The sequence below is a fragment of the Corvus kubaryi genome, unplaced genomic scaffold, assembly GCF_017639235.1.
Source record: "Corvus kubaryi isolate FWS band 111438036 unplaced genomic scaffold, C.kubaryi_AGA036_p1.0 136, whole genome shotgun sequence".
Classification (NCBI taxonomy): Eukaryota; Metazoa; Chordata; class Aves; order Passeriformes; family Corvidae; genus Corvus; species Corvus kubaryi.
The window spans coordinates 9,212,882-9,234,619 of NW_024580670.1; the positions used below are offsets into that span (position 1 = coordinate 9,212,882).

Here is a 21,738-nt window from a genome sequence, read left to right on the forward strand (position 1 = left end):
AAATAACATCTCTGCTTGCAAATCTTGCCTTAAGTAAAATTCGCACATCATCCAGAAGTGTACATGTCTGTTTTAATTTTCCCTGATAATCTTACAATCCACAGGCTTGCTTCTATCCCCAAGGACAAAATCAGTACTAACAGCATTTTTCTTCTCACAAAAGAACAATCATCACAGAAGTCATGATGCAGAGAATGACAAACAACAGTGCCTCAAGCTAAAGCAGGAGTGGCACCGTGCTGGCCAGTTCAGAGACAGCACCATCCTCTGCTACAGCCAGTGCAACAACAGGTCATGTGGCTCAGACTGCACACTCTTCCTGAGGTTGAAGGTACCAGTACTAGCAAGTAGCAGCATCACATCTGAAGGCCCCAGAGTGCTAAATATTCTACAAATACTTTTGCAAAATATGCTCTTTTCTCCAGAGCTTGCCTTCCATCCTACTCTTTTACTGAGCAAAACCAGCACCTGTGTGAACTGTGAAATGGCACAGTAATCCCAGCACTCACCTGGTTCATCTGGCAGGTGATATAACAGAGGGACTTGTTTGTTTCTTCTCCTTCCACATAAGCTTCCATCACCACTGTCCTCCCCTCCAAATTCAAGACACACTCATAGTCCCACTGCTGGTCCTGCAGGAGGAGACACATGGCACCATTTCTCAGTGACACAGAGCTTTGGGCTGCACAAGTGTCCTCCTGCCTCTCCAGTTCAGCATCTTTCAGCAAGCCACCAAGCCAGCGGTGTGCTCCTCTCATTCCCCTCATTATGCCAACTCTATGCTATATTCAAGGGCTCTCTATGCTGTGACTGCCTCCATGTATGAAAGACAAACCAACACAAAACACCTAGAAGGGAGCGTGTGTGTCACTGTGTGGAGAACTTAGCACAGAAGGAGAAATTAAAAAAAAACCCAGTGGGATTGTGAAGTTACGCCAGTACAATCCCTGTGAAACACTAGCTTGGAGATGAAGAGTAGAGTACACAGATTAGGGCAGAGCGTGTCAAAAACATTAAGTGTATATTTCTCCTCCCTATCTCTTTCCTGTAAACCTTCCACTTAGAATTGCTTAGATACTTCCTGTAAAAAAGCTAGATATGCATCTCTCTGGAACCACCTCTGCTCCTCTGAGCAGTGCAGTTTGTCAGGTGTAATGTATAAAGTAATAATTAGACTGTGGGCTGCATGTTCCAAGTTGTTTTTTTGTCAAAGGTTACTAAATCATCCTCTGTCTTGAGAAGCAAAGAGAATTTTTATCGGAGGCACACCCAAGAAACAGCTGTCAAGGGTGGTTTTCCCCACTGCAGAAGTTTCAGGTATGGCAGGAATAGCCACATGTTAATGAGCATGCCAGAACGGAAAGGGAACAGATGACTTGTCTTTAGTTTATGGAGACACGAACAGGATGGATTCAGCAGAAAGTTATTCCAAGAACTACCACCTGCAGTGCAGCACAGGTGCAATTTAATCCACATACATGCAGATCTTCTCCAGCAGGCTGGGGCACACATGTACCCTCCCTTTCTCCTACACACCAATACATCCAGCTATGGAATTCTTTATGCACAGAAATAGGTTATTCCTCTAGGAGAAACCTAGGCAGAGTCACAACTGTATCTTACACATATTTTTAGTAGTCCAGTGGCCAGGTTGCCCAAACAGTGCCCTGTACTAATGCAATTTCTTGATGGTGATGGCATTGAGTTGACTACCTGATAGAGGTGGAAGTTCTTTCCCAGCAGGGTTATCTTCCTCGCCACATTGACTGGAAACAGCGAAGATCCCTGGATTCCTTGCACGCAGGGACACGCATTTGGACCCCAGCTAGGCTCTTCACTCTGAAAGGAAAACACAGGACACAACCTCTCCTGTGTGCTGAAATACTAAACTGGCAATCTGTGAGAAAACTTCAAAGAGTTACAGCCTTAGACCGTGAATTACAAAAGCCCAGTAACTTACCTCCTCCCAAAACTCAGGGGCATCATACTGATAATCGAGGTCAGGGTGAAGGATCCTGGGAAAGTCAGGGACATCCCTCTCTGAAGAATCACCATCACCCGACAGAAGAGTAGAAGCAGAGAAAAGAGATGTGTCATTCTCAGCCTGCAGCAAATCCATCCAGTCCTCTGTGTCCTGGAGCTCTGTGCCTTCCTCCAGCAGCCACTGTGGGGGAGCTGATGTTGGGAGCTCTGAAACAGGGAATTCAGTTCCTGGCAATCCAGGAGAGTCATCAGATGCAACAGGGCTCCCTGGCACCTGGCTGGGGGTCTGGGGAGATGGGATGGCAGATGTCAGTGCCTCTGTGGTAGGAAAAGGACTTGGAGGCCATTTGAAACTTGTGACATGAGGAGAAGGTGTTACTGCTGCCACTGCAGACATGTGCAGAGGGCTATCCCCGAGGGTGGTGAGTGGGTCTGTGTGCTGGGGCTCCTGGGCTGCGGCTGGCCCTTCAGTGGGCAAGGCTGTGTGATCCACATTTTTAGATGGACTGGAGGGGACCGACGCAGCAGAAGTTGTCTCTGGCACAGTGACAGCAGGTTTGTCTGCTGGCGGTGGCAGAGGGGATTCTGTGGCAGCCTGGAGAGAGGCGGCTTCGGTGGAGAGGGTCAGGTAGGTGTAGCTGGGCGTCTGCGCAGGCTCCGTCGTCGTCTCCAAGGCTGCGGAGGGCGTGACGTGGATGGGCTCTGTGTGGGGCACAGTGCTCGGGCCCACGTGCACAGGGGTGGTGACAGGTTTTGTGACTGTGGTGGGGGCTGTGGTAGAGGATTTGGTGAGGGGAGCAGCTGAAGAGGGATACACACTTAATGTTGGGATCTGGGCCTAGAGAGAAACAAGATGGTGGGATGAGAAGAGGGAAAGAAATGAAACAGAATAAAACCCAAGCAGAAAAACACTCTGTATGACTTCCCATAGACAAGAGGCTGCTTCACCCTCTAGATTTTAATGAGAGCTACATCTTATGCCATCTTTTGAGCTGGGATTGGGGAATGTTCACAGTGCACAAGATCCAGCAACACTCCCTCTTCCCACAGATGCCTGCACTGGCCTCCTCTCAGAGGGAGGTCTCCTAGTCTTCATTCTCCACAAAATACAAGGCCACCTGTGGCAGCCACAAACTGGGCATCTGTTCCACCTCCCCAGTCGCAGCCTCCCTGCCAGCTTGCTCATCTCTCCACTTTGACAACACCGGCTGCACAGCCCCAGGACAAGGGTGACCTGCTTCATCTGACGGCACTTCCCCAGAAACCCTGAAGTATCAGGGATGCAGAGCCTTGTGTCACTCCAAGGGGAGCTCCTCTTCGTTCCAACAGCTCACCTCCTTGCTTGATGTGACTGACAGCTGATATTTTACCTGAGAAGAGATCTGACTCACAGAGGCTGTGAGAGCACACAGGACTAGGACTGAGCAGGAGACGCACCCTTTCATTGTAGATAATGGTTCCTTCCTCACATGCTGCTTTGTGGGTGCAGAGGTGCTGCTGGATGCACCAGTTACATCTCCAGAGACTGCTCACACACTTCTGGCACCTGGAAGAATGACAGAAAAGCAGCTGCTAAGACAGGACGACCCAGAAAGGGACAGCCACCCTCCCTAAAACTACAGAAGAGAAAAAGCAGGTGCTCACGGTGCCGATTTCCACAGCAGGGCCACTGCAGCACAGTCATAGAAAGAGAAGTCCACAGAAGCAATGAAGATGTCATGGAAACGCACTACAAGCTTTATGGTGACATGATCTGAAAATGAAAATAAAAATTTCTTAGAAATGGAGCCCCTACAAGTTTGCCATACTGTTAGGAGACAGCATGCTTTAGGATAGACACTGTCAAACACTAAGACAGATTCCCTTTCATGCTTTTAGCACCTCAATCACTGCATTATCCTATGGACACTAAAAACAGGTTGGACAAGTTCATCAGGAGTAGTTTGTGATAGCTCTTGCCAACCCATGGGAAAGAAGCCTAGTCTGAAGCTCTGTCCATCTTCATCTCTGTAATTCCACTGCCATCTCTGCATTACAGGAAGAAGTAACACTGAGGCTCAAAGCTGATTGTCTTCTTTTGTCATCCAAAGGAAAACGAAACCCTTAGAACTAACGTGCCCTTCACATACTGCCTTCACCTTGAGAGCTTTGGTCTATGACCAAACTAAGAAGTGAGTCAGGGAAGAGGCTTATAAGACTTGTAATCTCACTTGCAATGACTGAAGGCTTATCTGCTTTAAAATCCAGGTCTCGCATCAACTACAAGCCTCAGGATAGCCCTGTTCTCTTTGGGAAGAGACTGTCACTGTTTTCTGTAGACCAAATAGCTGTAGAGATGGTCAAAACTTACTGCAGCTGATAGCATCAGCCAGAAGGAGATATTTTGCATATGACAGTACTAAATCAGCTAATTAATCTTGTCCCAGACGAATGTCTCCAACTTTAGAATTGGTTATTAGTTCTCCAAATAATGGGAACATACTGCATTCTCTGCTCAACCCCAGGAGAGGCTGTTCTCTCTAAGGCAGTTTGCTATAAAAGTAAGTAACAAGAACCTTGAGCACCGCTCCTCTCAGAATGGGATTTCAGAGCTCATCTTGCAAGAAATCTTTAGTCACAACAAGACAATTAACATGTGAATCAGTCAGGCCTACGCTGGGTTCCTGATAGGATGGCAAGGGAAGCATATGCTAACAAAACAGTGATGAGGGGTCTGTTGAAACCCAAGATGAGCAGAAAATAAGGGTATGTCCTATGCAGCTGGAGGCTGGAGTTACTGCAATACTGCCAACTCCTATCACTGCCATAGAGGTGATTGCATTTGGCAGTGGTGGAAAGGCTAACACCTCCCAGGATTTCAGGGTTATGACACCATATTTATAAATACTCCTTTCTCCAAAAAGGCCATTATTTCCCATGATTGCCAATAATGCTGTTTGACAGTACAGAAGATGAGGTCGAGCACTTGCAAACTGAGAGCAAGAGTTTGTGCTACTAACTTGGAGCTCAACACCTACATGTGATGGATGAGTTGGTATAAAAACTTTAAAATAAAGCTGGAAAAAGGCAAATATTTTAGTGAGCTGGGAAAAGTATTATAAGTAGGAATAGGAAAGTGTAGGTATCTAAGGCCCTAACGTGACCTCATTTAGAAAACAATGTATGAATCTGGTTATCAGCTTCAAATTCATCTTAGCAGAGTACAGAAGCCATGCAGAGAAGGAACAGCAATAGAGTGAAGGAGATAGGAAGCCTGAAGAACAAGAGAACATGAAGAAGAAGTTGGCACAGTTAAACAGCAAAACTCTGTGCTAGGAACGCCTGGCCATAGTTCACTGCGTGGGAGAAGCACTGCGGAAGCAAAAGGACAACACAAATAGATCAAACGGACAGAAACCATCCACAAGCAAGTTTAGGCTACAGGACAGGAGCCACTTGATAAGCCTCAGAGACACTATGAAAGTAATGTAGGTAAGGCATCTTGGAATAAAAGCAAGACTGACTTACAAAGGAGTTGATAAGAATATCTGAAGCTTGGAGTAATGAGAACTAGACTGTGGCTTTATCTACACTGATTTTTCACAACTGTGCTTAAATTCAGGCCCATACAACTAAACAGAAGCAAATCCTGCCCACTCTGCTTGCAGTGGCAGTGCATGAAGCCCTCTTCCCTCTTTTCCTGACCACCCTGGTGGGTTTGTTCCAGACTAAAGCAGTGTGAAAGCCAGATATTAAAATACTGCAAATAATACTGAAAATGAAGGAGTTTGAGACTGAATGAGTGTGTTAGCTGAGTTCTGGTGTCATGTTATGTCCATGGAGATTGCTTCATACCTATTAGCCAGCTGCATACTTGCACAGAAAAATCCGTTCAGCCACTTAGGTGAATTGTGTGGAATGTGTCCCAACTGGCACCTGCTTTTTATTTCAGATGAACAAGCTCTTTGAAGAGATCAGCTCATCAGAGCTCACACTGACAGGCTGGGTAAAATCCAATGCAAAGAAAAAAAATTGAGAACTTTCCAGGTTCTTTAGAGTGGCCAATCAGCAATACTCAGCCAGCTATTGCTCACAGGCCGTGTATTTTCTGAGGTTATACCTCATTACAGATTGGTTTTATCTTTAAGGACCATGGGTCTCTTCTTGCCTTTCCTTACATGTACTTCCTTCTCCCACTGCACGGATTTTGAGACGGTTTGCATTTTGTTTGGTTTTAATAATAAAGCAATATTTAAGAGAGTTCTCTCCCCAGGTTTAGGACAAAGCTGCCAAACCAGCCACCCCTCTAGACTGCATTTCAGATCACATTCAGATTTACATACAACACTTCAAACAGGATCTCCTTTCCAACTATCAGAATTTGGCATTGGAATTTGGCAACAGCCCAAAATAGCACAGGATGTGTGTGACACAAGTAGAAAGCAAACAGATATTATGAGGAATGAAATGAACACCTGCTGACAGTCCACATACATTCATGGCTGTTAATCCTGGCAATACGACGACCTACAACATACTTTCTCCCAACAATGTTATCAGAGCTATCATGCTCCATTTAAAGCATTTCACTAACCTGTTCCTGTTGGCAAAGCTGGTGCTTGGCTGGGATCTGGAGAAGGACACATGATTCCTGACTCTGTCAGAACTGCTGGGCTTTCATAATCTTCAAAATAACATGAGTAAAATTCTTCCTCGCGCAGAGAAGGTAAGTCGGAGATGGCCAAGAAGATCTATCAGTTCAATAATATCAGTAAATAATTTGCCCTCATTTAATCTAATTTTTTGGTTCTGTTTTTTCAAAGGAAGACCCCCATAGAGTAGTTATCTACAAAAACACTCATTTTCCTATAACGTCTCCTAGGACTGACTGTTTCATTCATCATCTCTTGCCATTCTCGAACTGAACTTGGCAGCAACTGACAACTTCCCCCTATGCCCAAGCCTCTAGCAAAAGACAGGTTCTTGCCACCTCCTGACACAATGACAGACTTGAAATCACTCCAGCACCTTCCTAGCTGTTCTGCCAGCTATCACATGCCAGACAGGAGATATAATTTTGGGCCACTCCTTTCAGGTCTCCCTGACAGCAAGTGACAGAAACACTGAAAGCACAGACATGGGCACCTTATAGATACTAAAACAAGGAGGGTCCCCATCCAAGCAAGCATCACATACTTCAGAATACCCAGTAACTCTTAGCAGGCAAGGACATTTAGTTTTAGGGAACACAAAGAAACAACCAAACAACTGAAATAACAGCCGGGCTGCACTAGGAGGTAAGTCCCTCACATGAAGCAGACAACAGGCCTGAAGGTTCAGTGTTTCAACACCCCAGTGAAAGCAACAGAAAGACTTGTGACTCCTCAGTTTGCAGAGGACGTTCTATAAGTTTGAGCATCATAAGAGGATCACCACCACTCACATTTCTCTTTTCCTCTCTGCTGATATTGGCTGGAGTTAGTGACTGGACAGACAGACACTGCTGTGTAGAGTTAAAGCTCCAGAGCCACTGCTCACTCAACCTGGACCGCAAGCATTCGGAGCGACGGCTGCACCTGCAGGGAAACAGCAAGAAGCCCTGTGAGAGCCCTGGGCAGCAGTCTGTGTTTGGCTTCCAACCAGACACTGGCTGTCTCAAGCCTTGCTAGAGTCTTCAGGAAGCTGCTACATGAGCCACTGAAGCCCCAGCCTCCCACCACCTTCAATCGTAGGATGAACTGTTGCGAAATTATAGATAGGTAGGCACTTCTTGGGCTTCAAAGGTCATGAACTAGTTCCTGTGACTTTCTCCAGGGAAGCAGAGCCAGCAGGCAGACACATACACCAGAATAAACCATGTCTCATTAAGCAACATCAGTAGGGGAGCAAGAACTGAAAGAGTGCTAAATAAGACACCAGAAGAAGAGACAAGATAGTTTCTCTACACTTGAAATGAGGTTGATCTGAAGTCAGACTAAAACCAGGCTGAAATCCAATGAACAGGAGAATCATGAGTGGTGCCAAAGACCCAAAAAGCAATGGAAATATGCCCCTGTGTGCAACTGCTATTGCTGCTGGCAGTGTTTTAGGGAGGCAGAGAGAAGAATGGTAAGTTAGAGCAAATATCTCATGAAGAAAATAAAAATAAACTAAATCCAGACACAGATATAAGGAAGAGAGTAAGCAGAGACAATCCCTAGACACTGGCCCTCCAAAATCCTTACAGGTGAACAGGGATCTATCTTACCGTCCCTGAAGGACACACCAGCCACAGTAGGGATCTTTCAGTGCCAGACAGGACTCACAGTCCAAGTACAGGGAACATTCCATTATGGGAACCTTTACCACCTGTCAGAGAAAGAAATGAAAAGTGGAAAACACAGCACACACAACACAGCCCCCGGGTCATTGTCTTCTTATGCCTAACTAGCAAGTCCCATCATCTCGATGCTCATCAAAACAACTTCTTGATCCTCAACTTATCCTCCCATAAAGACAAAAAAAAAAAAAAAAGGAACAAGTTTCCAGAGCCCTTCATACACATACCACATACTGGTGAAGGACATCTAAACATCAGGCTGTAGAGAGGCACTGAGGCAAGCAAACTGTATTGCTATTCATTGGTTATTCTACAACACAGTTTGCAAGGAGGAAATTTTATTTAGTCATAAAACTGCATTTTAACAAAGTGAATTACAGAATAGCAGACTGAATATCATCCACTCTTTTGCTTTTCTGGACTCTGTCATGTGAGATCATCTCTCCTGACACACAGGTGACTGAGGCTGGAGACAGCAGCTACAGCTGAGGCCTCTGAATCCATCTGCACTATTGCCCAGCTCTATCTGGCAGAACTACCATTTTGACTGAAAGTAGACCACAAAGCTTTGATCAATGTGGAACAAAAACTTTCTGCCATCTAGGGGTAAATTTTACTTGCAAAATTCTTCTGCTTCAACTTACCATCCTTGCTGATTTCAGCCTCTTGCCCTCTTTAATCTGCTACTACACTTCAGCTACTACTGTCAACTACTTTGAAAAACCAACTTCTAATTCCAGACCTATTACTTTTGCTAAGTACATGATGCAATTTGCATCTTTTAATTGACAGAACAATTACAGTTAAGGATATATTTCAGATTTCCCTAATCTTCTTCCACTCACAGATTTCAACTCCTGCTTTGAAGTGTTACAAATTTTACAAGTATCTCAAAGCACATTGGGGGAGTGAAGAGAAGTAGTGGCTTTCCAGCATGCTCTCATTTTTTGTTTGTTCCTTCCTTCACAGTAACTCAAGGGCTGCTTTTCCTTTGCTAGGAGGATCCTTTCCTTTCCAGCTCAAGGAGCTGATATGAGTGGTGGTGTACAAATCCTCTCAAATAAAGTATCCACAGCAGGATTTCTTACTCAGCAGACACCAATACCCCAAAAGCCTGAGGCACTGCAATGCCTCTTCTCCTCCAACTGCCTTTAGGCACAAACAGAATTACAGAAAGCAGGGGTAAAGAGAAAAGTGCCTCACATGGCTCCTTCCACAGCTTGATTTCATCTGCAAAACTGTTGTTATATCCCTGGTCAGAGAACATCTCTGCTATCTGAAGACATTTCCCACATATTTCTGCTTTTCATAGGTTACAGAAGAACAGCTTGATCTTTTAACTGATTAAAAACAGAAGTGCTACACTTTAATTACATGAAATCTCCCTTTTATCTTTTTAACCTCCTGCAAAACCAAGATGGGTCACATGTGAACCCAGAGGCTTTCTTCTGCTCAAATGGAGATGCACATTGTTGTCCAAACAGTTCCTGCTCAACACAGTGGAACCCAGGAATTCGTGGTCCCTTGTCTTCATGCCAGCAGAGCAGCCCTTCACAGCCTGCAGTTCACATTCCTCCATCGCTGCTGATACAGCCTGACAGATTTCAGAAAATGCATACAAGCTATGGATTAGGGTAACAAGGCTTTCTCCATGCTTCCTCCAGCTTCTGGGAAAGGCCAGTCCCCATTCCTGTAAGCAGACTGGCAGGCAGCTGCTGCTCAGCACAGGCTTAACCAAGTGCAGTTTCCCAGCTTTCCCTGCTCCTGTCAGCAGTTTGTCTGAACATCTAGTGCTTCGACTCCTCTGTGGAAGGGATTGTATTGCTCTTACCATTGACTGGGTCATGACAAAGAGGTGCTCCTGCAACTGGTCGAACAGCAGGTCTCTGCTCACCATGCTGTTCACCTGGATGGATACCGAAGCATAGGTGTGTGCCTCTCCCTGGGCTCCCAAGTACACCTGCAAGGGAGTCACAGATGTGAGCAGGCAAAGCACCACCACAGGAGCTGGGGGCACCCGTCCTACAACAGGACAAGCTGGAACCCCTGCTGTGTGCAAGGATTTTAACCTCCCACCACAACCTCTGTGCAGTGGCTTCAGCAACATGAAGCACATACCCAGAAATACCTGTGCAAACCACATAGGACACACCAGCCCTGGTGCTGGCTCAGTGCTGATGTAACCAAAGGCAATGTGACCACTTTTGGGGCATCCACATTTTCCCCAGGCAGTACAGTGTGAGAAGAGACTGTCCGATAATAACGATGTTTAGTAGGAACCCAACTTCCCAAGGAAAAAGAAACACTGCCTTTTTCCCCTTCTACCTGAGCATCCCTGGTTAGTTTTATCCTCTTTGCTGTATGCAGATCATACCTTGTGCAGCCTTCCTCTGCTGTCTCCCAGAAAAGCAATGGTGTGGCCATCTTCCACATTCACCGCCACAGCTGTCAGACGGGCCTCGGTTTTCTCCAGGAGCGGGGCTGCCTCCAAGGGCACTCGGCTGGCCATAGGGCTGGGAGTGTGGTCAGAGCCACAGGGGTAGGCATACAGGGTGTCCTTTTTGGGGGAGTGAAAAGAACAGGGAAATCAGTACCAAAAAAAATGGGTACAAAGAAAATTAGCACATTCAACACTTCCCACCATCCCCTTCTACCCAAATTCCCCAGCAGTGAATTCAGCTTTAACCCCTCTTAAGCTTTTTTTATTGAGAGCAAAACCACCCACATTTTAATAATTAGTTTAGGTATGTTGGCTGTTTGTACTCTCACAGAAATCTAGACATTTCAGCCAGTTCATTCAGCATCAGTAATGAAATGCATTGAAACTCTCTCAAGTTCTCCAAAAAACATTACTGTTACACACTGCGGTGATATTGCTTTGGGGAAGATTTATTTTATTTTTCTGAACAAAGCAAAAAGATGAGAATTTCTTTTTCCAGTGCAAAGCCACCCTGTGACAAGTATCACCTCAGGCAATCTGCATGGTTTTGCTGTACCACCTACAAGTTAAATTCTAAGCCTGAAGTAGAACCCCAGGACATACATAAACACAGGGTGGGACACAACCTGCTCCAAAGAGCTTACTAACTGCACTTAGGAATCAAAGAGCACATGTAAGAGTCACTGTTGCACACTGCTTCAATCCTTCCAAGTCTTGTGAGAGTTCTGAACATTAACTCCACTGCACTGTGCAGAAACAGTCATCCTTCTGTTCCAGTTAGTGCCCTCCCAGTGCCACCAAACCTTCACTTACTGCATTCTAAAGAAGGACAATGAAAGCTACCAACTTATTTACTATTTGTTAAGTGTAGAGAAAACATATCCCATTATGATTCATCTTTTTCCTACATAACAAACTCAGTCTTGTCCAGGATAGTTCCTCTGTTGCTTTATATCTTTCTCGGTGCCTTGTCCTATGTCCATTTCAATTTTACAGTTTCCTTTTGGAGACTGAATGCAGGATTGTTCACCCAACAATTATTATCTAAAACACCATTTTTTAATTGATCAGTGGCTTGTCTTCAAACAACGTGGCTTGTGTAAATTCAAGATTTTCATCATGAAATCCCTTATGGATAACGTTTTCACTCTCCTCTCCAGCCCCTTACGAATTACTCTGACAAAGCTGTGTGTGGAGCAGCGCATTAACTGTGCAGTCCATACTGACTCCAGCTCTCTCTTGCCTCGGGCAACATGGTCAACTTAGACTCCTTGTGAGCAGGGTTACAGATCCTTCTGTCTGATGTCCGTGGCTTTGCACTTGGCAGCTCAGGCTGTGCGGTACCATCCAGCACCAGGCAATGGAGCTGCCCCCATCAGAGATCCATGATAACAGCACATCATGGCATTCCTCAGGCATCTGCTTATCTCTGCTCACTGATCCCATAGCAAACCTGCCCCTTTCTCCCCTCTCCTCCCATTTCTCTGTTTGGGTTTGTTGTTTTGGTTTTTTTTTTGCATTTGTGTTGTTGTTGCTGTTGGTTTTGTTTGGTTTTTCAATACTTGACTGCATCCTGGAGAAACTAGAAGCAATCGGCAGCTTTTGATAAGGTCTATGGAAATCCCACAGTAAAATACATTTAACCTGCTCAGCTCTGTTCCTTTCTCAAATGCATTGTTATCTTAGCAGGGAAGCAAGGCTTGACACAGCAGTTCCATTAACAAACCATGCCAGTTAGACTAGCACTGCTTTCAGTCCAGTGCTTTCTTGTTTTCCTTTCAAATACTGATTTAATGATTTTTCTGCACACTTGGTGTAAGGCTCTGACTTAAAGTCTGAGGAGGTTATAGCTTCTAACGATTGCTAGTTTTTACCATCTCCTAAACTATCATTCGTTTTTAGTGACACATACATTTTTCTTACCACCTATCGTTTGATATTTCAGCTCCATCCAGTCATCTTCTTGTAACTTAAAGATTTCTATTTCTCCAGCTGTCCAATTTCTGTAAGATTTATTAGGAAGAGGTCCACTGCCAAATTTCCATGCTCCAAAGCATTAAGTACTTATTTTGAATGGGATTCTAGCTATCTTTTGCAACCTTTGTATAAGTTCATACAAATTCTGGAGCCTAATAACCTCACTACTGGCTGATTTTTCAAAGACTGCTTCAAAGAAGTCCATATACAAGTCAGAAATATTTGTACCCCAGTTGTGCTCCGCACTGCTGTTGCCTATTTGTCATGCCAAGGGCAAGTCACTTCACACACATTTATCTACCATAAACTGACGTGACCTGTGCAGGCTCTCCTAGCACTGACACAGCCCAGCAGTGGCCTCACAGGGGCTGTCTGTATAAAGTACTTATATAAATTTACATAGAAGCTCTTTGAATTGCTTGCAGTGAATAACATCTTGGCAACGTTGCAGAAAATGCACTTGAGGGATCATCCAGTGTCTTAATGAAATGCAGCAGCTCCTGCTGTGAATTCTGGTGTGTGTGTCCTACCTGCACAGGTAGGAAACAACAATAGGACAATCTATATCTATGCATGAAGAGGACAAAAAACAAAAGGAGAAGGTACATGCCTTGAAAACTACACCCACAGAAGACATGTAGCCTTCCTGAGCCTTGTAGAAACATGTTTCACACTTCCAATTCATCAAGTCACTAAACAGCATCTACATAGCCTCCTGCATCTCATGACTAACGAATCTCCAGGAAACTGAACAAATGAACTGGGTCTGAAATTCTTATAAAAACAAGCTGGTTTTTTTTTTCCCCAGTTGAAGAGATTGTATTGAACTGTAAAACTCAGTCTTCCTTGATGGGCTGAAGCCCGGAGGCAGAGCTAACTAAGGAAAAGGGCATACCTTATGCACTAGTTGGTTTGGAGGCAGAAAAATGTGAAATTAATTAGCATTATCCTTACATCCAGCACAAGCTGCTACCACTGAAAGGGAGTTAAAACTGTTCCTGCATAAAATGCCCATTGACAGCCGCTTCCACTCAGCCCTGACTGGAGCAGGCTAGAGTTGGCACAGACCCTTACATCATGTTAGATACAATTTGAACGACAACCGCTACCGCGTGCTGAACGGTGAAGGATCAGGTTTGTTAGGACATTTACATATCATTGGACACGCTTGTTAATAAGACACCACACTTTGGTCAGCCCACTCAAGCCAAACCATCCAGCTGGGACCCTGGGATCACACACCAGGAATCACAGAGACTGCCTTTTTCTCCCACCCAGTGCACCCACTTCTCCATTGGATCAAATGGTATAAGGGTACTCTACATCATTTTGAATGAAGGATTTTTCTGATCTGCTCATACCTGTTTGACATTTAAATCCCTTAAGGTGCCCTAAAAATCACCTGTGACAAGTCCTTTCCTGTGGCCTTTCAAAGGACACATGGGGCATGCCTAACAAATACAGTGAAAGCAGGACATCGAGCTGGGCAGCCTCTTGGTTCCCAACTCTTACATACTCCTCCTTACCTTACGCTCATCCTGCTCCAAGTCTGCTCTTTACCCTCCCCTTGTCCCACAAGTATTCTACACTCAGCTTTAGCTACTGAAAGGAAAACCATAATTTTAAGACTGGCTTTGAACCACACACCCAACCCCAGAAACTTCTAAAGCTATGTGGTACCACTTTGCTCTCTGCAGCACCAGGCTGGGAAGAGGCAATTATCTGGACAGCCTGTTCTGGAGAGGGAAGACACAAGATAACATGCTGCTCTGCTAAGGACCTGAAATATCCTTCGTGCCAACAGGCTGCTCATAGTCACAGAGCCTCATTCCAGGACACTGCATCCAGGAGAGCACTGCTGCCCTGTGTTTGTATCACTGTTCCTGATTTTGCAGCCAGTGTGGCTGCCAGACAGTGAGAATTCAGGGTCACAGGCGCTTTAAGTCACATTTTCATCCTGCAACATCCCATCATGCCTTTGTCACTGAACTTAAAAGGATTAACACCTCTTACAGCTCTGGAGAAAAAGAGCCAGCTCAGGAAAAGGTCCTTCTTGGGCCCAAAATTCTGTAGGACTAAAGCAGCCTACAGGAAATTGGGATTTTCACTGAATTACAGAATTATTAAGATTGGAAGAGACCTCTGGAGATCATCTAGTCCAAACCCCTCTGCCAAGGCAGGGTCACTTAAAACCTGTTACACAGGAACACATCCAGGAGGGTTTTGAACATCTCTTTGTTGACACTTGGTTTTGCTAATGTTCCTTTTTGCTCCTGAATGCCCTTGCAGGAAGCTGTTGTGAGGTGCACCTCACCATAAGCAACAGGGACCCAGTACACCCCTTAAATTTCCTTCCCAACACAGAAGTGCATGTACACATGCTCCTCTCCTTCCCTGCAGTGCAGACCAGACGACACAGATAAAGAAAGACTTGAACTGCAGCTTCAGTGCTCTTGCCTTGCATTGCCACAAGATAAGCCTCAGGGCGAGGTCACGCCAGATGCTCTTCCCACTGCCACACACAGTTCCTCTGCAAGGAATCCTGCCCATGTGGGACACACCAGACTGAGCCCCAAGGCTTTTAACTCAGATTTCAACATCCATCTGTGTAAGCAGGATAACTTCAGGAACACAGAGCAACACAAGAACACGCTGCAGACTGCTCAAAAGTGCAAAGCCACTTACCGCTGGCAGCTGGACACAGTTGGAACTGACATCATATTCAATATATGCTACTTCTGTCCCTTCTTCTGACTTCCCATCTCTCATGTAGCAAACGTCTCTAGTCCAGTTGGTCAGGCGATCTACCTCTTCCATTGCGTAGACACAGAGCGCAGACTCCTCGCTCAGTTTCCCAGAAGAAGCCTGCCAGGCAGAGAAGGCTGCAAACAGCACTTCCCCCTCGGTGTCCAGCTGCCCCTGGGCCAGTTCCTTTCCTGGTCGGGTGACATAGGCTGCTTGCAGGAGGCTGTATGTGTTGGCTTTGCTCTGGCAGAGCAGAGGTAACTCCACATACGAGTAATAGTGGGAGTCATCCAGGCAGATGCGCGAGATGTAGGTCTTGTACTCACGTGACTGGGATTTGAGGTCCCGCCGGTAGAAGAGGAAATAGACACTGGAGCGGTAAGTGAAGGATTTAATGAAATGGTGGTTGTACTCTGACAGCCGGCCCACAGCCAGTTTTGCTGTTTCTTCATAGGAGAAAATGGAGTGAGAGTCTGTTGCTTGAACATTCCCTCCATGGGCCCTGAGATTCCGAGTTGTGATGGGAGGAATCCCTCCTCCCACTCCTCGGCTAGTGTACCCTCGTCCCACAAACAGCAAGGGCACCTCATCCTTTGAGTAGGCAATGAGTCCCACAGTGGTGATATTGGGATCATTGGCAGCAACGTACTGAGTGTCACCAGGGCTCTCTGGCCGGAAGAGGACGTGGTCGATGGACGTCAGGCTCCTCTTCTCACAGATTCCCTGGTGGACGCTGCCACACACAATGAGCTCCTTCTGCACAGTGTTCACCAGCAGCAGCTTGTTGTGATTGTCAGTGTGGTGTGCCTGAGGGCACTCCAGCTTTGAGACCGGGGGGAGGCAATCCTTACTGTCCAGAACTGGTCCAGTCTGAACCATGTTCTCCAACAGCAGGTCAGATGTCAGCTGAAAGAGAAAGTTGGTGGCCCCCAAGTAAATGGTCCCAGATTCCAAGTCCATGGACAGGTGGAGGAATTTTGTAGTGTTGTGTGAGAATGTGACATACTGCAGTCCCCGTGGAATTGATGCTCCCAAGAAACAGAGAACAGGAAGGAAGAACGTTCCCAGAGGCATGGTAAACACTCTGCAAGAGAGGAAAGGTGGTTGTAACTCCATGAGTAAAGATTAGCACTCAAAATCCTTCAATAGCACTCTCATTATGAGAGGTGGGCAAAAACCCCCAAGAATAACCATAGAAAACAGAACTAAATATGAAGAGCCAGCACACGGCATTAGCAGAAACACCCACAGCAAGAGGCCTGCAGGAGTATCAGAGATTTAACTCAGTCATCTCCACACCAAGATGACAGGCACAGAATCCTCAGGAGAAGCTGCAATACTGCAAGTAATGCAACACTGAAGCTGATCACTACTCTTGCAACATCAGAAAAATCCACATTTAAGTTGACTCCTGCACAACTGAGCTATGATGCTGTATTAGAAGTTCTCCAGGACAGGACCAAAATTCCCTAGGAACCAGCACATTGCATACAGTGTTAATGAGCAACACCATAGTAAAATAAACCACTGTCCAAGACAAACACAACCTGTAGGACCATTGTTTAAATAAACCATAGCTGAGATCCAACTTGGAGCAAACTTATAAGTCCTTCACTCTATATTTGATCTAGATATCATAATTAAACCCTCTCTTTGTTACCACTTATGGCTATGAACAGCCTCTTGTGGGTCTAAGGCTGTTCCACTTGTGCTTCAAAGGAAATCTTCCCATACCATCTCTGCCACTGAGCATCACCCATCCAAGCAGAACCTGGGTGCCAGGATGAGGCCTCTGGAGTACCAGTCACATCAGCTCCCAGCCTCCCCCCTGGGACCACCAGTCTTCCCCCAGTCCTGCCAAGCCAGATCCTGTGGGCCCTCATCTCCTTAGGAAGTTACACAGCATGTCCAGGTGAGGGGGAAAACACCTTTACCTGCTCACCTGTTACTGCACTCTCTGGGCTGTAAGTCTCTAACTCGCACTCATTTCTCCACAGCACTCCTCCCAGTACTGGGAAAGGTGATTTAAACATGCCTTTTTTGTGGACAATGCTCCACTCCTTCCCTGTCCCATGTCTCAAAGTGCAAGCAAGACAGGTGGGGTGGATGTTGGACCGACCCAGGGAACCACCAGACCTGTTCAGCTCCTCTCCAGAGGATATTTGGACCAACTCTTTTTGAAATCTACTGTGATCCACCCAAGCTGTCCCATGGATAGGAACAACTACTCTGGACAACATGGAGAACTCCATAGCATGGTAGAAATGTGGTAATAAGTACCTGCAACATTTAGATTAATGCTTTCCCCATAGAGAAAGGGAAGCAGCTGCAAGTACTCAGTAATTTACTATGAGTACCACCTCATTTAAATTGAGAAGTAGGTGGTGATGCAGCTGTGAATCTGTTTTCTTCCTCCCCTCCCTCCCTCTTGCAGACAGGGTATCAAAGCTGCATAGAGCTACACAGCTGCCAGACTGGGCCAGAGGCTCCACAGAGCTGATGAGTACAGTATCTCCTCCAGAACTGGCCTGTAATCTGCTGTGCTCATTTTGGCAACTCAGCTCCTCAGGGGTGATATTAATTTTGTAGTTAAAGTTAAGAAAACTATCATCACTTCCTTCCTAGGCATCAGCCCTCTTGGATCTTCCTGGTAAACTCGAAGTGCTTTTAGCTCAGAAGTGCTTAAAGCACAGCAGTAGAAAAAGATCTGCAGCATTTCAAGAGTAAACTACACCAGCATTTACTGCAGGACTTAACCAATTTAGGTCACAAACTTCTCAACCCACAAACTGTGTCTTACACTCATTCTATACAACACCCAGCACACAATGTGCAGAAAACACTGTAGCAATGCTGAGAACAATAGCTGTTAAGACTCTAGATCCATCTTCTACTCCCCTGTTATTGAAAAAAACCCCCACAGAAGTCTGATTTCTGGCTCCTTTGTCAGTAAAACCGGCATCTTTGCTCTACCAAAAGACCAGTTGAGAGGATTAGTTTACTTGTGAAATCCAGCGGATGGAAGGTATTATAAAAACAACACTTTATTAAATATAGGCTTTGTGAAGCTCTGGAAAAGCTCCACTTCACACGGTTCTTGTAGGTAAGTAGGCAGCACTGTCAGGATATACCCGGGCACAGGAATGCTGGCTCTGGACTGGCAGCTTTCCCTCAGAGCACACAGCTGCTGATTCACACCGGACCAGCGCCGTGTTTGGGCTACGTGCACACTGGGGCTTTTGTTTGCCCTGATAATGGACACTTAGTGCTTTCTGCTTCAGAGCTATGAACACACTCTGCTTCACCCAGACTGGCTAACAGCCCTGAACTATCCTAGGAGTCTCTTTTCCAGGATGGTGAGCGAGTCTGTTATGGCACCAGAGAGAAACCCTCATCCTGTGGGAGATGTTACGTGGGAAAAGCCAGCAAGTAGATACAAACTGAAGGAAGGAGATTTAACTTGATTCTATCCCCTCAGGTTTACATCAGCAGAAAAGACCTTGCTCCACCTCCAACATGTGAGTTATTTTCAATGCATTTTCACCATTTCTATAGGAGAAAACTTGATTTAAGGAACTCCTTAACCACACAACTGTCTCTATACCTCTGCACTGCCATCATGCAGATGTCACGATGGCTTGTGCAACTGTCTGGAGTCTCCTCAGTATCAAGGCTTAAAATGCCTGCAAACAAAACAATAGGCTGATGGCCATCCAACAGCAGGAGCTTGACTATATTGTGAACAGCCACAATGACACGGCGAAGAGAATCTTTGATCTGGAAGCAGCTGAGAATCACAAGACATCATTACACTACACCACTCTGAGGAATCTGTAATCTTCTTTTGAGCTAATGCAACCTTCCTCTGCCAGCACTTACACAGTAAAATCGGCATGTGTCTCCAGGATTTATGGATTCTGAAACAGTGGCTTTCTGGCTAGAGGTTGTGCCTACAAGCTGCATGACTGCTCTGTCCCCCACAGAGCCCCACTGGCAACTGCCAGGGCAGAACTAACCAGTACTTCAACTCGAAGCCCAGCACATGACTCTACTCCAGCAACATGGATCTTGTTACAAGCTCATTGATCTGTATTTGAACTGACCCCAAATGTTTCACTGAAAGCATTTTACCTGTTGGAGGACTTGTACTGGAAAGAGGTTGGAAAATCAACTAGTCCTTCATTCCACCATACTATAATCAGATCTCGCTGTGGTCAAGGCTCTGACATATAGCTACTCTTCTTTCAGTCACCAATATCCCCCTGGAAGTCACTTTGTTAAGAGCTAGTCCTTAAACGTGGTCCAGATAAGAAACTACTGTCTGGTCCTCATGACTCTGTGAGAACAGAGAAAACAAAACAAGACGGTGGTACAGCATGTTCTGCTGGTTCTAATCACCCTGCACAATGGATAAACACTGAATATAGTGCTCTTTGTTGCTCTTTGCTAAAGACCCATTAGCAAATGAACTTGTATTTATTGCTAGGTGAGCAAACATACATTAGAAATGAGCAGGACTGTATAGCTATCAGTAGCTAGAAGCATTTGCACCCTACATGAAAATAGAGAGAAAAAAAAGCCAGCAGCGTCTTTTGATTCATTTTCCAAGTTGTTTCTCAAGCACAGGCATCACTGCCTTTTTTTTATGCTTGCCTTTCAGTTAAGCCCATCACAACCTCTCCGGGAGGACAGGAAGGAGGAGGATAACCTACATTTAAATCTGATGGTTTCATGACAGGCTACACTACAGAGCTCTTTATGGATTTACTGAACCGTTTGCTTCCTGTGCTCACTGCTAGTGTATAACACAGCTGTTGCAGACAGATTGCACTAAAAGTGTGTAGCCTTTAATTAATTCTGAATGCAATTGCCAAGGTTTAAAGATTCTTTTTAAATATTCCATTTTTTTGATGAATTCCCATTAAATACCAGACAATACTCTGGACACTGCCTCTAACTCACTGTAAAATATTAATATCCAGATGATACTGCTGAGTTTCATTTATTTAATCTGGATCACAACAGAAGGGCTAGAGGATTAGTCAATTGTGCCACAGAATATTTATATCACAGCCACATAACAACAACCAGTAACATTAAAGCAATGGCACTATTTTGTTACTTAAAATTTGAAGACAGACCGTGTGTTCTGTAGAACTATTTTTACCTCTCTGACCTCACGTATCCCTCTGAGAAATTTTACTTATTTATTAAAGAAACAAATGCAGAACTCATTTGGGCACATTTTAGCAGCGTATCAACACATAGAGATTATTCCAATACTCACAGATTATTTCCCTAATACCACATTCTATCCTCCAAACATGGAGAGGTCAGTTAATGTTCCAACTTCTGGGAACATTAGATTGGGCTAGATTTCATACTCACCACCAAACCCAGCAGAATTAGCCTTGAAAAAAAATAAGGCCTCTGAAATTTGCACCTGCAATTTCCACTGTATCATTTGCAGAGCCAACCCACAGTGTGAGCACTAAAAGATTTAAAAACTAAAAGCACCATTCTTCCAGCTGCACGACGACCCTTGTGCTCCAGCACATTCAAATGGCCCAGCAGCAGGAAGACGACCACTGCTACGTTTTCTGCACAAAAGCCCTGAATTATACTCCTCTTCTAAGCTTCATATGCTCAACAGAGACTTGCTGTTTTCTGCTGTGAAAGATGGCATTCCCATTAAATAAATAAATCTTTTTTGAGTCTTATTTACTACTACCAGGCCAGCTCCCTGCTCCGTTGTTTAAGAACACTTGCAGCAAGCAGCTCCAGCAGAGATGAACACAAATCTCTGTTTTCCAAGCAAAACTGACCCCAAGGAGAATCCCAAGTCCAAGCCACCCTGTCAGAGCAGGACTGGCACAGACAAGGGAGCTCTGTTATACCAGATGTGAATAACACCAAAGCTGAGGTCAAAATAACTTAAAAAAAACCTCCAAACCCTTAAAGACAAAACATCAAATATGAAATGGCAAGGGAAGGTGGCAGAAGTTCTGTACTACAGAATTAACAGCATTCCTAGATAAATACTTGGGAAAACCCTTGATATTGCTGAACATTACAAGGTACTTTTCTGGATGGGGGTTGAAGTTATACTCAAAGAATGTTGCACAAAATATTGTCAGCTTTGTGATACTTCAATAATGCTCTTGGAAATGCTTTTGATACTTCAAAATTGCTCTTTGGAAAAACTGCAGAAAGTGCTTCTGCATCTCTGGGGCCACCTAAATATTAATTTCAGCCATACTGGAATCAACTGATGGTAGTAGATAGGTATTTCTTC

At 45.1% G+C, this 21,738-nt stretch overlaps 1 protein-coding gene across 1 annotated transcript in view; it reads right to left on the reverse strand.

The window, feature by feature from the left end:
- Positions 1-21,738, reverse strand: part of PLXNB1 (plexin B1) — a 77,831-nt gene that overhangs the window by 23,012 nt on the left and 33,081 nt on the right. Inside the window, 11 exon segments of the mRNA XM_042016358.1 lie at positions 510-632; positions 1,714-1,839; positions 1,961-2,821; positions 3,421-3,529; positions 3,628-3,736; positions 6,557-6,713; positions 7,406-7,538; positions 8,210-8,310; positions 10,113-10,241; positions 10,656-10,838; positions 15,384-16,527. Coding sequence (XP_041872292.1) covers positions 510-632; positions 1,714-1,839; positions 1,961-2,821; positions 3,421-3,529; positions 3,628-3,736; positions 6,557-6,713; positions 7,406-7,538; positions 8,210-8,310; positions 10,113-10,241; positions 10,656-10,838; positions 15,384-16,517 — 3,165 coding nt within the window. The 5' untranslated portion in view covers positions 16,518-16,527.